Source organism: Physella acuta, unplaced genomic scaffold, assembly GCF_028476545.2.
Source record: "Physella acuta isolate Inbredline_101_S28 unplaced genomic scaffold, ASM2847654v3 ptg001414l, whole genome shotgun sequence".
Lineage (NCBI taxonomy): Eukaryota > Metazoa > Mollusca > Gastropoda > Physidae > Physella > Physella acuta.
The window spans coordinates 251289-266929 of NW_026732929.1; the positions used below are offsets into that span (position 1 = coordinate 251289).

At 34.0% G+C, this 15641-nt stretch overlaps 1 protein-coding gene across 1 annotated transcript; it reads right to left on the reverse strand.

The window, feature by feature from the left end:
- Positions 1–5813: 5813 nt before the first annotated feature.
- On the reverse strand, positions 5814–13970 carry LOC131927522 (fibrinogen C domain-containing protein 1). The gene is made up of 5 exons (XM_059283214.1): positions 13839–13970; positions 12891–12919; positions 10633–10755; positions 7882–7998; positions 5814–6480 (listed from the first exon to the last, which is right to left on the reverse strand). Exons 1-5 carry the CDS (start codon positions 13891–13893, stop codon positions 6118–6120), a joined length of 687 nt encoding a protein of 228 aa, XP_059139197.1. The 5' UTR covers positions 13894–13970; the 3' UTR covers positions 5814–6117.
- Positions 13971–15641: the final 1671 nt, after the last annotated feature.

The window sequence follows — 15641 nt, forward strand, 5'->3', positions numbered from 1 at the left end:
CAAATCCAAAACTAAAATGGCTGAAAACGCAATAAAGGAGTCATATGGCGCATAACATGTTTACAAGTAATGCTTAATGAGATTTATTTTCTACTTATCATTTCAAACACAACAGAAGTTCAAATCACTAGAAAGAAATCAATAAACGCTGTAGAGGCTAACATTTACTTAATGCATAGCTATGTTTTTAAAACTAAATAATAATCAAAAGTACAATCAGTAGGTACGAGTTCGTTAAAAGACACCGCAACTCATCATGTAGTGAAATAGCTTTACTATCCAGTGCTTCTGTCAGACTTTTTCTCCGGGGGTGGGGGGGGGGATTGAACCCCCCCCCCCTCATCCCGAAGAAATGCCTGGATAATACTCTGTTACTATCCCAATATACTCACGCCCCTTACTTGATATTGTGCTAGTATTTTAATACGGTTTATTTACTTATATGATCTGTGAATGTACCATTGAGATACAGGACCATGATGAACAAACCACAACATTTGCTAAAATGTTTTTTTCGCTACAAAACATCAACGTCCAAAAATCGATATGAAATCATTTAGGCCTATTCTGTCCGTTTGTCTGTGTTTGCGTGTGGTTATGTGTGTGTGTATGTCTGTGAACACGATAACTTAAGTACCGTTACAGCTAAGTTGCTGAAATTTCGTACAAAAGTATTGTATTAAATTTGTAGTTCTGTATCAACTTTCAAGCGATTTCAGGTAATCGGAAAATGGACTAATTGTACTTTTAATTATTTAAATGCCTATAGCTTGAGTACTTTTTCAGATAGATACACGAAATTTCAAATGTAAGTAAAAAATCTAATTCACTGCATTATGTCAATTTTTGAAAAATATCCAACGACCGGAAATAGTAATTTACGCGATTACCTATTTATTTATAACGTACTAATAATATTCTGCACTATGGTTTTGCGTCCACTTGGTGCGCAATTCTTTTTTCTGCGAGATTCTATTCTATTTTAAAAAGTTTAAGTAATTAACTCTTCTATAAGAATATTCGACAAAGTTTAGGGGAGATTCATAAATGGTTTGTCACTGAAATATGCAAAAGATCTCTTGAGAGACCTTAGCTTTAATTAAAGCGATCATAGCTTTTATTAAAGAAAGCAGATTTGGTTTATTTTCTTATTTTCAGTGCATTTAAAGTCTTATTTCAGTAAAGATGTTTTATATATATTTTATTTTCCAATTTATAGTGATTCTTTATATATGAAATCAACACTACTAAAAATATTAAAAGAAAAAACAACACTATCAGTAGCTATACTTTCCACACGAAGCCTAAACTCCTAAGATTTTAAGATTTTTTTCGTGGTTTATTCATGATTATGAATTTGAAATCACTTTAAGTTATTATGTGCAGTGTATCTGACATCACATACCTTGTATGTCAAAAGAAGGGTTGGGGAAGTGATGGGGGGGGGGGGGGGTCGAGGCGGGGATGACAACTTGATCAGATTTTGTTAACTTTCTGCCAAGTTAAATTTCCCAGTCAACTTAGAGGTCAAAGCGGGATAGAGGATGTGGAGTTTACATTTTTTTGTGAACTCTACATATGAGGGTATCGTTTGGTTTATATCTTGGAAAATTGCTAAGCCGTATGGGAAAACTAACGGTCAGACTGTTACTTAAATGACCGCCGGCGAAATACTCCTTTTATGAGCTATTTATTAAAATTAATTTTCCTCGACGAACCCCTATGCCGCTCCGCGAATTCGCAGAACTTGCCTAGTGGGTAACAAACAAAACGTTCTGCTCGTCGTAAATCTCTCTCGGGCTGTTAGATTTGACCGTATGTCATTTTTTCTTATATACACATAGCAATTTTTTTGTGAAAAAAATAACAAAGACTACGCTATTCCGTCTATGTACAAGGGAGGTATCTTTTCAAAGTTATTAATTTTCAGTCATTTTTGTGACTATCTCTATCCACATTGAGGTGTTTCGTTTTTTTCATGCCAGCTTTTTCTTAATTGCAGTTTGATAATCTATATACTACTAAAAGTCAAGTTTGTTTACATGTTTGAATATTTATTTGTTTGTTTGCCTGATTGAAAATTGTGATATGTTCGACTCTATCTGGAGAGCTGTAAAATAGTATGTAGGTAGAGAATAATTTTTTAATGCAGACAGACTGTTAATCACAAATTTATTTAAAGACGTTAATTAATTTATTGATTTATTCATACGTACAGTAACCCATTTTTTTAAAAAGATTTGAAAAGCCACTAGACTCGGCGGGACCGTGACATCACAGGTTTTTGTTTACTCTTTAGTACAATAAAATGGCGTCGTCTATCGAAGAAAATTGTGTTCCCATTCACAAGTTTAACGCGTTCTAAATCTAATTTTCTGTCGGTCATAACTTTAACAATACGTCCGTTTGCTGTATTTATTACGTTCCAACACTTATATCAATTTTCAACTGTCTTTTTCATTTAGTTTTACAATAAATTTCTCTAGAATCTAGATCTAAAGATCAACTGTCGAAGGAAAGTTATGAATCTAGAATCTAGCCTAGGGCCTAGATCTAGATTCTAGATCTAGGTCACTAGACTCAATGTAAATTCTAGATCTAGACTTAATGTAAATTCTACATCTAGAATCTATTTCGGGCCTTAATTATTTTATATAAATCTTTGTTTAGCTTCAATGATCATCTAATTCGAGAATACATGGGATTTTTTTGTTATCTAGGTTCTATATCTAGATATAGTAGGATTACTCACTAACTTGGAGGCGTGGTCGGCTGCTAACAACAATATGGCGTACGGACCGGACGCAGGACTTCCGACCATTTTTAGGCCATGTTTACCACGAGCAAAATGGCGGGTGTTCACATTATTTAAACATGGTTAAGGTGGCCAGGGCTAGATATGCCAGAAAAGCATTTTAAAATTTGCTTTGGAGAATGAAGGCTAAATTTTAAAGTCAGTGTCATAAACATTAATAGAACTTTTTTTTTTTTACGTTTTCAATTATTTTTTCTTAAGCCCTATATGTCAATGATAAGGTTGACTATCAGGACCTCTCGGGGCACAGGGCAGGTGAAGTAGGGTTATTCTGTTTCTTTGTCCTAAGCAAATGAAGGGATAGTGTGGTCAGAGACATGCTCGGCTGGAATCGTTTTTTTTGTCTGAGACTTGGCGGGACACTGGGCAGGTGAAGTAGAGTTGAGTAGGTCACCTGTGACGTCAGTATATGAAAGGATAGTCCGAAATCGTTGTTTTCGGTGTTTTTAAAAGATAAAAAACATATTTTTGAATGTGGGGTCTGTTTTTTTGTGACGATAAGTGACACTGCAGTAGCGTAGCGAGGAGGGGGAGGGGCGGGAGGGGAGGGGGGGAAGGGGAGGGGGGGCGGGGGGGGACATATGTTGGGGCGCCAAAATGGTTTGGAAAAATAAATTAAAAGGTTGAGGGGGGTTCAAATGGAAAGTTTGAGTGGGGGGGTGGGGTGGGGGGGGGGGTGCACATCAAAAGTTTGAGGGGGGGGGGGGGTTGAAAATAGAAATCTTTGGGGGGGGGGTTCAAATCGAAAAGTTTGTCCCCGGGCGCCGGGAAGGGTCGCTATGCCTCTGAGTGACAGACGTGATGTTTTTTGATGGATGACCCCCGAAACCCACAGTTATCCAACGGATGACGGGTATTCTAGTTCTTTCTAAATTCAGCGTTTGCTGCTTTTAATTTTGTTTTTTTTTACATTGGGATTTTCTTCTACTGCGTTTCTAGAATCAATTGTCTCGTCATGGAGGTTCTGAAGGTCTGGGAACCAGTTTGGTGTGTACTTTTGTCTTGCTCCTCTTTGGAATAGATTTTTTTGGCTGCTAACAAAACGGCTTTGCAAAAGACGGTATACAACCTATTCACCTGTTTTATTTTGCAATGATTGGTCGTATGTAGGAGTCTGTGGGGATAGAGAAAAGCTCCCAATTTGCTTTATGTAGTTTCATATGGGGAGTGAGGAAGTTTCAATAGGCCTATTTGATGTTTCGATGTGGATCAGGATTGTTTGGTGGTCACTAGTGGCTAGTTGATCTGCAACATCTCTTTTGCATTTCTTGGAAATGTCATTTGTAGCAAAAGCTAGATAAACGAGGTTAACCATGATCGTGAGTAAAAAGTGTGTTTGTCATCACGTTTGCCTATTTTCTGCTTGCCATTCTTCAATTTATTCTCTTTTAGCAATGAGGTCAGAGTAACCCCTGCTCTGAGAGTGGCTGTTCATTTCTCCCACAACCAGGCGATGTTCGTTGTTTGATGTTCGGTGGGCAGTAGCAATTAAATATATTTAGGTTACCTTCTGCAAGTATGAGTTTAGTGCCCATTATTTTAGATGCTGTTGAGTTTGGTATAATAATATCTGTTGTTGGTATGTCATTTTTTATGAGGGTGAGGATACCTCCTTTAGGTCTGTTTTCCCTGGCTTGCCTTATGCAGGTGTATCCTCTAATAGAGAAGCGAAGATTGTTGTGGATGTGCTTTTCTTGAATACATGCAACATCTACTTTTTTTTCATGTAGGAATACTTTTTAAGCTTTCTTTTTTCTTGTGAACTCCCTCTGCATTCCACTGCAGGATAAAAAAATGGTTTCTTGGCCAGTAGATTTAACCTTCTGTTCCTTTATATATATACATTTTCACCCACCCCATATAGAGTAGCTCACAACATCAGATTGTAGCGCGTAGCATTACTTTTGTGGAGAATTAAAAACATTTTCCCGGTGGTGGTAAATGAAGTGGGGGGGGGGGCCTTGAAATTTTGAGCTGAGGGATGCTTGTTAGAGTAAGTATACTCCATAAAGCTTATATATTTATTAATTTCGTCGTTGGAGGGGAGTGTGAACTACTTAGGTCTGGTAATGTTTATTTTTACATTTGTTATAAAACCATATATGGTCTGTGGTGTAATGACCGGTTTTTTCCGCTGTCTTACTAAGAGAGTCTTAGACTCAGAAATTTTCCATCAAAAGATGATTGATTGATTCAGACCAGATGGCCACCCCAACCAATGGCCTTATGATTTGAAGGTGACCTTCCATGTTGCCTAAGTCTATAAATAGACTGCGCACAGGCGTCTCGAGGCAGTTCATTGACCAGACGTCGTTGAGAGACATAAGCCCTGTGTGTTGCCGTGTAGTACTAAGTTGTTTAAGTAGCATATTCTTATATTACTTGTGGTTAAGTAATTCTTTATGCTTACAGCAGCGTTGTGTAAACTGTGGTGATTTTTCTGAAGTGTTAAAAGCTGTGATAGTGTATCATATTATTATTTCCCACAAATTGTAAGTTGGGTTTTGTTCATTCTGTAAATCTATTTTATTCCTGTATAAATCTAGTGTTCTTCCACGACTTTGTACACTCATTACACGTTATATGCAGATTAAATGTATTGTTGGCATCAGTAGTTTCTCTAGTGTTTCCCCTAGACATCAATTACGAGTCCTAGCGAACTAGTGTGTTAACTTTCTTTTATTTAGGCTTGTCGCCATCTGTGTATAATCAGTTAAACGAATCCGGGAGCGTTCGCCAACTATCTGGCTGATAGATTGGTGTCCGTTACAGGAGGCAGACTTGAAAGTTGAGTAATTTTACCATCAAGCTATGCACCAGAGTCATCTATACGTCATTTGTGCCGACTTAACCTCCCTAACAACACAACTTTTGAAAAATGTTCACCGGACACAAAGTGATTTAAAATCACAACCAAACAAAAAAATCACGTTCTTCCTTTGATTTCCAACTTTCTAATAAAACATATATTTAGAAATGTTCAAAGAGTCAGTTTGTGGCATCAAAGAGACGTTTATTCGAAAAGATTTTTTAAGAGGCAAAGCGACAGCAAAAATTAAAATATTTTTTAGGAAGGAGTTCAATGAAAGGACACATGTAGTCCTTAGATAAAAATTTATTGGTCAGGAGTGGCGTGTAAAGTGGAAGTCCTTACCCCACTCGTGAAGTCTGATGGTTTTTATTGAATTGACTAATTGCTTTTTGTATTTATAAACCTTTTTGTAAACTGTAATAACTTGTGAAAGCCCTAAAATGATTGCGTCAAAAGCCCGGAGGCTTACAACGAGGAAACTGACAACTTGTTATAGACTTCGGATTTTCATTTCCGCCGAATCGAGATTTTTGTCGCTTGTGGACAAGGAGTCCCAATGGATACCTTCTGCCCAACTTTTCGATCCCCATTCGCCGGTCAGATAGGTATGATGACAATAGTTGTACCACCACCCCCCACGGTAAAACATAGTACATGATGTGGCGCTGGAGCTGTCTGTTGTGGAGAAATTCATGCCGTTCTGATAGCTGAGGTCATCCCCAACGTTTCCTGAGAAGTCTCCAACATGAAGCTTGTAGAAATTGTCCTCGCTGTCGATCTTAAATGATTTGTAGTTGGCGTAGTAATCTCTGCCTTCAAACTTCATGTCCACTCTTAACTCCCATCCTCCGTTCTGCCAGAAAAAATAGGGAGTAATATTTGAACATAATTCATAAGTGCAGATAAACGTATTTAGGTTTAAATATGTGTATTTATGTTTATGTTTATATGTATGTAGGCTCTATACGTGTATTTTTACTTTCTCGTATATACGAAATATAGAGAAAGTCTTGTAATCGTGCAAAAAAAAAAATCGAGATTTTTGCAAATCTCGCAGTTTTAGGGCTCCTTGAGTCGGAAAAACATAGTTTTTCAATCTTGTCCGTATGTCTGTGTGTCTGTGTGTCTGTGTGTCTGTGTGTCTGTGTGTCTGTGTGTCTGTGTGTCTGTGTGTCTGTGTGTCTGTGTGTCTGTGTGTCTGTGTCTGTGTGTCTGTGTGTCTGTGTGTCTGTGTGTCTGTGTGTCTGTGTGTCTGTGTGTCTGTGTGTCTGTGTGTCTGTGTGTCTGTGTGTCTGTGTGTCTGTGTGTCTGTGTGTCTGTGTGTCTGTGTGTCTGTGTGTCTGTGTGTCTGTGTGTCTGTGTGTCTGTGTGTCTGTGTGTGTGTAAACACGGAAACTTGACAACCGTTACAGCAAGATTGATGAAACTTTATACATAAGTATTTTATCAAAATCGTAGATCCGTATCAGCTTTTGAGCGATTTCCAATAACCGGAAGTGGAACTTTTTCTAGTTTGAATTTTTCAAAAGCCTATAACTTGAGTACTATTTCAGATAGATAAACGAAATTTCACATGTAAGTAAAAGATCTAATTCCCTGCCTTCTATCCAATTTTGAGTAATTTCTGTCGACCGGAAAGAGTAATTCACGTTATTTCCGATTTCTCAAAAAAAAAAAAACCGCACGTGAATTTATAAAGTACTAATAATATCCCACACTATTATGCACATTTTATTTGGCGTTCACTTGGCGTGCAATTCGTTTTTTTACGAGATTCTGTTCTATTATGTAAAGTTTAAGTAATTAAAAATGGATTACAAAAATTGTCTATGTCCTGAGTTGCCATCCCCCGTGGTGTTATATTAGAATATTCGAGAAAGTTTAGGGGTGATCAATCCCGGTTTATTTAAGTACGTTTTTTGTATCAGTGTATTTATATTTGTAATTATATATGCAAATGTATAAAAAACGTTGAATTTGCATGTTTATACATATCTGTATACATTAGGGGTAGTTTAAGAATAAACGTACACACACAGACACACACACTCATATATATATATATATATATATATATATATATATATATATATATATATATATATATATATATATATATATATATATATATATATATATATATAAATGCGTAATATAACTAATTAAGATATTCATACATAGGTATATGGGGCTACAATAGGTATCGGGCTGCTACATAAACAAATGTATAGATACATTTTGATAAAAAACGTACGTATGTTAACTGGTGTATTTGTTCCAATCCTTGCCAAAAGTCACCTTCATAGGTGCCAAATCCGTCCCTGTAATCGGACCAAGGTCTTGCAAAGTTTACCTCTCCAACACAACGGCGCTGAAAGATTATACTTTCTAAAAAAACGTTTAAAGCTTTAAAGTTTCTTGAGTAATACTTTATTCTGAATATATTATGTAATATATTCTTGTTTTATGCCAAAAAAGTATAGAATAACGTTGCTGAAACATTTTTTTAAATTGTTGGATTATAATTTACACATTCTTATTAAATATTTTTGTTGTAGCAGTTAATACAGTATTAGTTATACTTTTTTTTATTACGAAGAGAAAAATCCGTTATATTTGTCTTTGAAAATCTAATTAAAAAGAGCCTTATTAAAAAACAATAGCTTTTTACAAAAAACCAACAAAATAAATCATGGATACATTTTTAAAATTAAAAATGTTTTAATTAATTTTTTTTAAATACGATCTTCCGCCCATACACACTATAAAGATTAAAGAATTTGATGCTTACTTATTAAAATATTTGAAATTTATCAAAGTTTGTCATTTAGTACAGTGTTAAAAGTAAAATCAAGAGTCTAAATTAGTAAAAAAAAAATGATTGTCTCCTGAACTACCATTTTACATCCACTCAACCTTTTCTTACCCCCCCCCACCCCCAAACCTTCTGTCCCGCGCCCTCCCGGCCAAACCCCAAAAAAGATACTGGGCTAATCTGAACCAACAACTTTCTATTTTAAAATTATATTTTTTCTTCTACATGAACATTGTCAATCGAAAAATTCTACATGGCTACTTTAATTTATTCCTATTAGAGGATATATATACACTAATCAATACTGTCAATTTTGAAAAATAAAAAAAAATAAAAAACGCATAAAACAATACGAATAAAAAAAAATTGGAGGCTAATATTTTTTTTCAACACCCTTTCGTAGTTTATCCTGTCATTATTTAAATTTTAAAAATACACTAGCCGTCCCAGCCAGGCCCTGCTCTGGCTTCTGTGAAAAACCTTCCTGTTAAAGACCATTACCTGTGTGTTTAGTAATCATCTTAAACCCGGCATTGCCCACCCAAACCACAACCAATCAAAACCAAAACAACAAAACGCAAACATAACGCTAACACAATTACAAATACAAACGAAAACAAAAACCTAACAACAAACCCAACCACAACCATAAACACCAATACAAACACAAAGAAAAAACAAACAAAAAAGCAAACGAAAACAAAAACCTAACAACAAACCCAACTACAACCACAAACACCAATACCAACACAAAAAAACAACGAAAAAGCAAACGAAAACAAACCAAATCCAAACGCAAAACCAACCAAAAACACAAATACAAACCCAAAGAAAAAAACACAAACAAAAACGAAAAAAGAAAGAACAAAAACGAACCAAATCAAAACGCAACCACTAACGCAAACCAACCTAAACACAAAGAAAACACTAACGCGAACATAAACGCCCGGAGCGGAATCACCTGTTTTAGCTTAATGAACGACTATAGTACCCCAACTTATTCATAGTCTTTTGCACTCACTTAAACGAACGCGCCTGTTTCAATTTAATGAACAATTATAATACTCCAAGCTTATCCGTAAAATACCTACAACATTTGCACTTGATCAATCACCGCTAATTATGTAATTATTTTTTTTCCCAACACCAAAACAAAGTAATTCTTCTTCTTCTTCTTCGTTCTTAATTATTAGTGTTGAAGGGGATCGAGATTTATCTGCCAGTGGGTTTGAACTCGAGACTTTGTTCGAATTTATCAATCATGAGCTTTTTGCCGACTCGACCACGCCTCCAACACAATTAAGCGTTACGTGTCAACTGGTTATGCGCCATTGAGGCCATTGACTCCGATTTCAGCCTGCTTTTCTTTTTGGATTTGCTTCCATAGCCTTTGTCCAACCAAGAACAATCTACAAGGCAGCAGTTGTTTAATTTTGGAGTTGTCTCTCCTAGAAGAGTGGCTGTCCCCAGCTAACGAGCCTCATCTGCCCGAGGGTTCGAACTCGAGACTTTTTCGGTTTAGCAACCATGAGCTTTACCGACTCGACCACGCCAAAGTAAAAAAAAGTAAATTCTTTTCCACTAATGCAATGGTTTTATAAAGGGAAGTAATTGTGTTTTCCTAATTTATCAAAGGGAAGTAAGTGCTATAGGACTAAATAAAGACATAATTAGAATTTTTGTAAAAGATGATATTTTTTTTTAAAACTTGTGTTTAATGAACATGCCGAAAATTATTACTTTCACTACTTTCAGTTTGATAAATGAAAATTATTTTCCAAAACTTTCAATATTAATTTTCTAACTCATACATTTAGACCATAAGGACTTTAATTATCTAACACTTAAATCCATCGAAGTATGTTAACGAGAAACTTATTACATACAGAATTGAGCTTTATATATTAGATTTTATTATATAATTATTTAAACAAATATTGCATGATTTGTAGTCGTTCGAATTGCAAAAAAGCATATTTATACGAGCGTATATATATATATATATATATATATATATATATATATATATATATATATATATATATATATATATATATATATATATATATATTTGTGTGTGTTTTGTATTTGAAGTACAGTTTTTAAACAATTTTCCCTAGAGATGAGTGCTAATTAATTGAGTCTTAGCCTTGTTTCAACCCTCTTGTTGTGATATATTAAAATTTTTACCATGATCAGAATCCATCCACCACCATCAGTTTTGGTGTCGCACAAAATGGCATATCCTAAAATTGAAGTCATAACAGCTCTTTCTGGCAAATCTTCGGACATAGAACTCTTTTCGCACTTTTTCTAATGAAACAGTAATAACGTATGATTTCCTATACAGATAGTAAGTATATTACTTACAAGTAAAGTGGCTAAACAACGCATAGGTGTGAAATTTGGTGACAGTATAGCATACATATTCTATTATAAACAAACGCATGTATTTTGAGTCAAGGCTTATAAAGAAATGAATTGCATAACTAGTCTAAACCGTCTTCTTTATATTGAGATACTAATGTAAACTGTGGTACCTCGAGAAACGAGTGTCCGGAGATAATTGACACCTAAGATATGAGCTTTAGATCGAGTTAAAAATGTAGTTTGATAAAACCAATTTGTTTCTTTGCATTTCTCTTTTCTTTCATAAATAAACCGGGAGTGATCTCCCCTAAACTTTCTCGAAAATTCTAATATAACACTACGTGGGATGGCAACTCGGAATATAGACATGATTTTTGTTTACTTAAACTTTTAAAAATAGAATAAAATCTAGTAGAAAAATGAATTGCGCACCAAGCGAATGCGTTTTTTGAGAAATCGGAAATAGCGTAAATTAGTACTTCGGGTAATCGGAAATTACTCAAAATTTGACAGAAAGTAGAAAATTAGATCTTTTACTTACATGTGGAAGTTCATTTATCTATCTAAAATAGTACTCAAGATATAGGCTTTTGAAAAATTCAAAGTAGAAAAAGTAACACTTCCGGTTATCGGAAATCGCTTAAAAGTTGATACGGATCTACGATTTTGATAAAATACTTATATATGAAATTTCATCAACTTAGCTGTAACGGTACTCAAGTTATCGTGTTTACACACACACAGGCACACACACAGACACACACACAGACACACACACAGACACACACACAGACATACGGACAAGATTGCAAAAAGTATGTTTTTGCGTTTTAGTGAGGTGTAAAACGTCGAGATTTGTAAAAATCTCGATTTTTTTGCACGATTACAAGACTTTCTCTATACTTCGTATATACGAGAAAGTAAAAATTTACAACGTAAATGTATAAAAAGTTTTAATAACAAGCAGTTATGTATTAATGCATTGAACTGAAAAATAGAAAATTAATGGTTTTCTTTAAATGTATAAGAACACTACTAAACTATTAAATAACTGTAAAGAAAAGCTTGGGTCACTTAAATGTATCTTGAGTACTTTTACTTAAAATATAAGAAGCTTGTTATTAAACTTTAAAAAAAATTTATCAGTACTTTATGTGTTCTAAATTTAATAGAGTTGTATGACTTAAAACAAATTGCGCACTAAATTATTACGAAAAATGCGAAATATAATAGCACGGTAAATAATACTCTTAATAGAAAAATTAATTGATTCATAAAAAAACTTATTATTTATCCAATTAATGCTAATTTGATGTCAGTTTGCATTGTCAATTTGTTTTGACCTTCGTGCCGAGTTGCAGTGAAATTGGTTGGTTAGAAATGGTCGAAAGTTTGATAGGCTGTTTCGATAACTGAAGAAGCACGACAGACATACAGAAGAAGCAAGTTAAATAAAAGGTTGTAAAACAACGTGTAACGCATTTTTAGGATTAGAAAAGGTTAATGGCATTTCAATTGATTTGAAATGGAGAAAAATGTTTTTGAGGTAAGACGCATTTGACATACGATCATTGTTGAGGAACGTTCGTATCTCGAGGTATAATTTTACTTTATATGCATCTCTCTGTGTGCGTCATAAGTTTAAACACCTCCTGTTAACTTAATTAATGTTAACCGCAGTTATTTTAAAATAATTTCTAATTATATTTTAGTTACACGTCGGGTACAGTCTGAAAATGTATTTTCTAAGCATTGTATTCTGTGATTTCTTTCAAATTTTTTATTTTTAATAAATATTTGATTTCCACTTGACTTATTACTAAGGAAAAGATTATGCGAAATTTATTTTGAACTTTCTATCTGAAAGACGTACAGACATACAAAAAGAAAGATATACAAACATACAAACAGAAAGAAATACCGACATACAAAGAGAAAAAAGTACAGACATACAAAAATAAATATAAACAGACATACGAACATAAAGATAAACAGACATACAAACAGAAAGATATATAAATATACCAGAAAAAAATAGACAGACAGACAAAGAGACTTATCAGTTCTAGAATGAAGACCTGTTTATGGTGTTCGTACAGGTTGTCGCCTGCAAAAAATGTGTAAAAACACAATATGTTACCACGAAACAAATATGCGGCTCGAATAAGTCAATATTTGAAATAAAACTATTTTATTAAATAAATAATTGGGTAATTTTTATAAAAAACTACAAACAAAATAAATAAAGTTAGTTAAGAGCTTTTACACATAATATAGCGACAAACGCTTTTCCTTAAAATGGTTCATTATAGTATATTTAATGTACACTATTTTATTGTCTTCTTTTTTAAGTATTAAAAAAAAGCTTGTAATTATAAACATTTGTTAATTTATTTTACAATTAGACTTTTTATATTTCAATAGAATCGAGTCATATAACTAAAACACAACCCCTAAAAAAACACACGCACACACAATAACTATATCGACTATACGACTATACATACAGAAATAAAGCCCACAAGATCTTTGTTACATAACAAAGAAATTATCAGGTAAATTTTAGCAACAAAGTAAGCCTATAAAAGACAAAAGACGTAAATTCTAATACATGTTGGGGAATCGGAAAATTTTTGGATAGAAAACTTCAAAAATATTCTAAATTATGCACTAGATTTTAGACCACACTTGCACAGGGCTTACCAAATGTGAAAATAAAAATGTGATAAAATAAAAACGAATAAAAAGCTGACCTTAATATATCAGCAAACATTATCTACCACATACTCGGTATTATAAAAAACAAAATACAAAATACTTCAGGAATAGAGGGAAGGATATCTAGAAAAATTTCTCACAAATGGAATGTACAGGCTACCCAAAATATAGAGAAATGTTAATTTAGTTAGTAGCAGTAAAAAAATATTTTTGTTTTGGGAGGTGTTTAAAAAATTGTATTTTTTGGGAAGAGTATAAAAATGTATTCTAGGAAGAATATAAAAGATATTTTGAAAATATCAACTCACCAGAGCAGAGGAGAATGTTGACAGCCAACACCGCAGCCAATAGACTGGCAGACATGATGCGAGCAGTGTTGATGTCTGAGTCGCTTGCACAAGAAATGTGTGGTTCAGGAAGATTATTTACTCGATTACAGCCAAATCAGACCACGTGGCTATTTTATAAACGATTTTTTAATATAGTTTTGGTTGTATTTCCTAATTGTTTGAAGATTTAATTACTCTGTTTTCAATTAGTTTTAATTAGAGGAACTAAATGGAATCAATTAATTTTTTGAAAAGCTGTGTTTATTGAAATTTATATTTTACAGAAATAATTAAGACTAATTAAAATCACATCAGGTGAATGGAGTGGTAGTAGTCTCAGCATTTTTATTTACCTTAGAGAGGAGGAGAAGGGGAGAAGGAGTATTTGGGTAGGGGTGCAAAAGTGCGAAACAACATGGAACACCTTTGGAGGGACAAAACTCCAGACGGGAGAAAAACTGGTATACGCGGGAAAAGAAAATGAGGAAAACCCACGAGAGGCGGGCGTAGCCTTGCTATTGACAAAGGAGGCAACAAAAAGCCTATTGGAATGGGAACCTGTATGATCGAGTAGTTAAATCTAGATTTGAGTCCAGGTTTCTATGAAGAGTTTCAGTCGGTGGTTGATAAGGTATCCAAGCACGACATACTGATCCTCATGGGGGATTTAAATGACAAAGTAGTGAGAGACAGGGAAATGGAGATGGGAACCAATGGCCTAGGGGAAATAAAGAAAATGGTCAACTCTTCACAGACTCTTGTGCCTCAAATGAGCTTACTATCTTCGGTACACTTTTCCCACACCGAAATTTTCATGAAGCCACCTGGATATCACCAGATAATCATACTGAAAATCAGATTGATCATGCCGAAGAAAGTTTTGATGTAAGTCATAAGATAGCAGGAAAAATTTTCAGATCATGCTAGAAAATGGGTTTGAAGCAAAAGTTGTCAAAGTCTCAATTTTTACAATATATCCATTTTATTCCGTAAACGTTACAGTGGGAAGGTGTAAAACCGCGAAAACTATTAAAATTGTATTTAATTTTTCTGCACGATTACAATCGTGATCTATACTCTGCATGCAAGAAAGTAAGATTCCACTAAAACAGAAAAATTAAAAGCAGCAAATTGAAAATATTGCGTAGGGTATGCGACCAAAGTTAATCTAAATATTTTGTTGTATACATTTTGGTTTAACATTTTAATGTACAAAATTCTTCAACTAAAAATGTTGTACGAATTTTCATTTATTTTTAAAATATTTTCCCCTTTAGCGTATGATTTTAAAAATGCTATATATTTGCAAATACTGAGATTTTGTTTTGAAAATTGAAAAATTAAAAGCAATAAAAAATAAAACAGCATCCATATATTTATTCATCCAGAACGATAATAGAAAACCTGTTTTCCCGTTGCAGAGCGATCTATATGTTTGTACTACCATCGAACTATGCCATTCCCAATACTCGCCTCATAAAAAACAAAACAATTAAATCTTACAATTTATTTAGAAGTTTATTGTTTTACCATAATCAGAATCTATCCCCCACAACCAGTTTTAGTGTCACAAAGTATTGTTTAGTATGTAGAAGACGTCATAACGACTCCGTCACATTGTCATGTATTCTGTCACAATTTTAATACGATTATTCAAATTTTTGCGACTGTGTTGTTTTTGTTTCAAACTAATGCATTTTTAAAGATGTTTATCGGTTATGAAACGTAAAAATCTTCGCAAAAAGGCAGCCAGCTAACATGAGAGAGAGAGAGAGAGACAGA

Excerpts from the sequence above, each read along its gene's own strand:
- LOC131927522 (XM_059283214.1), bottom strand. The coding sequence starts at position 13,893 with ATGTCTGCCAGTCTATTGGCTGCGGTGTTGGCTGTCAACATTCTCCTC. Across the intron at positions 10,756-12,890 it reads TGTACGAACACCATAAACAG|AAAAAGTGCGAAAAGAGTTC; the intron begins GTCTTCATTCTA and ends CTGTTTCATTAG. Across the intron at positions 7,999-10,632 it reads GTGGATGGATTCTGATCATG|CGCCGTTGTGTTGGAGAGGT; the intron begins GTAAAAATTTTA and ends ATAATCTTTCAG.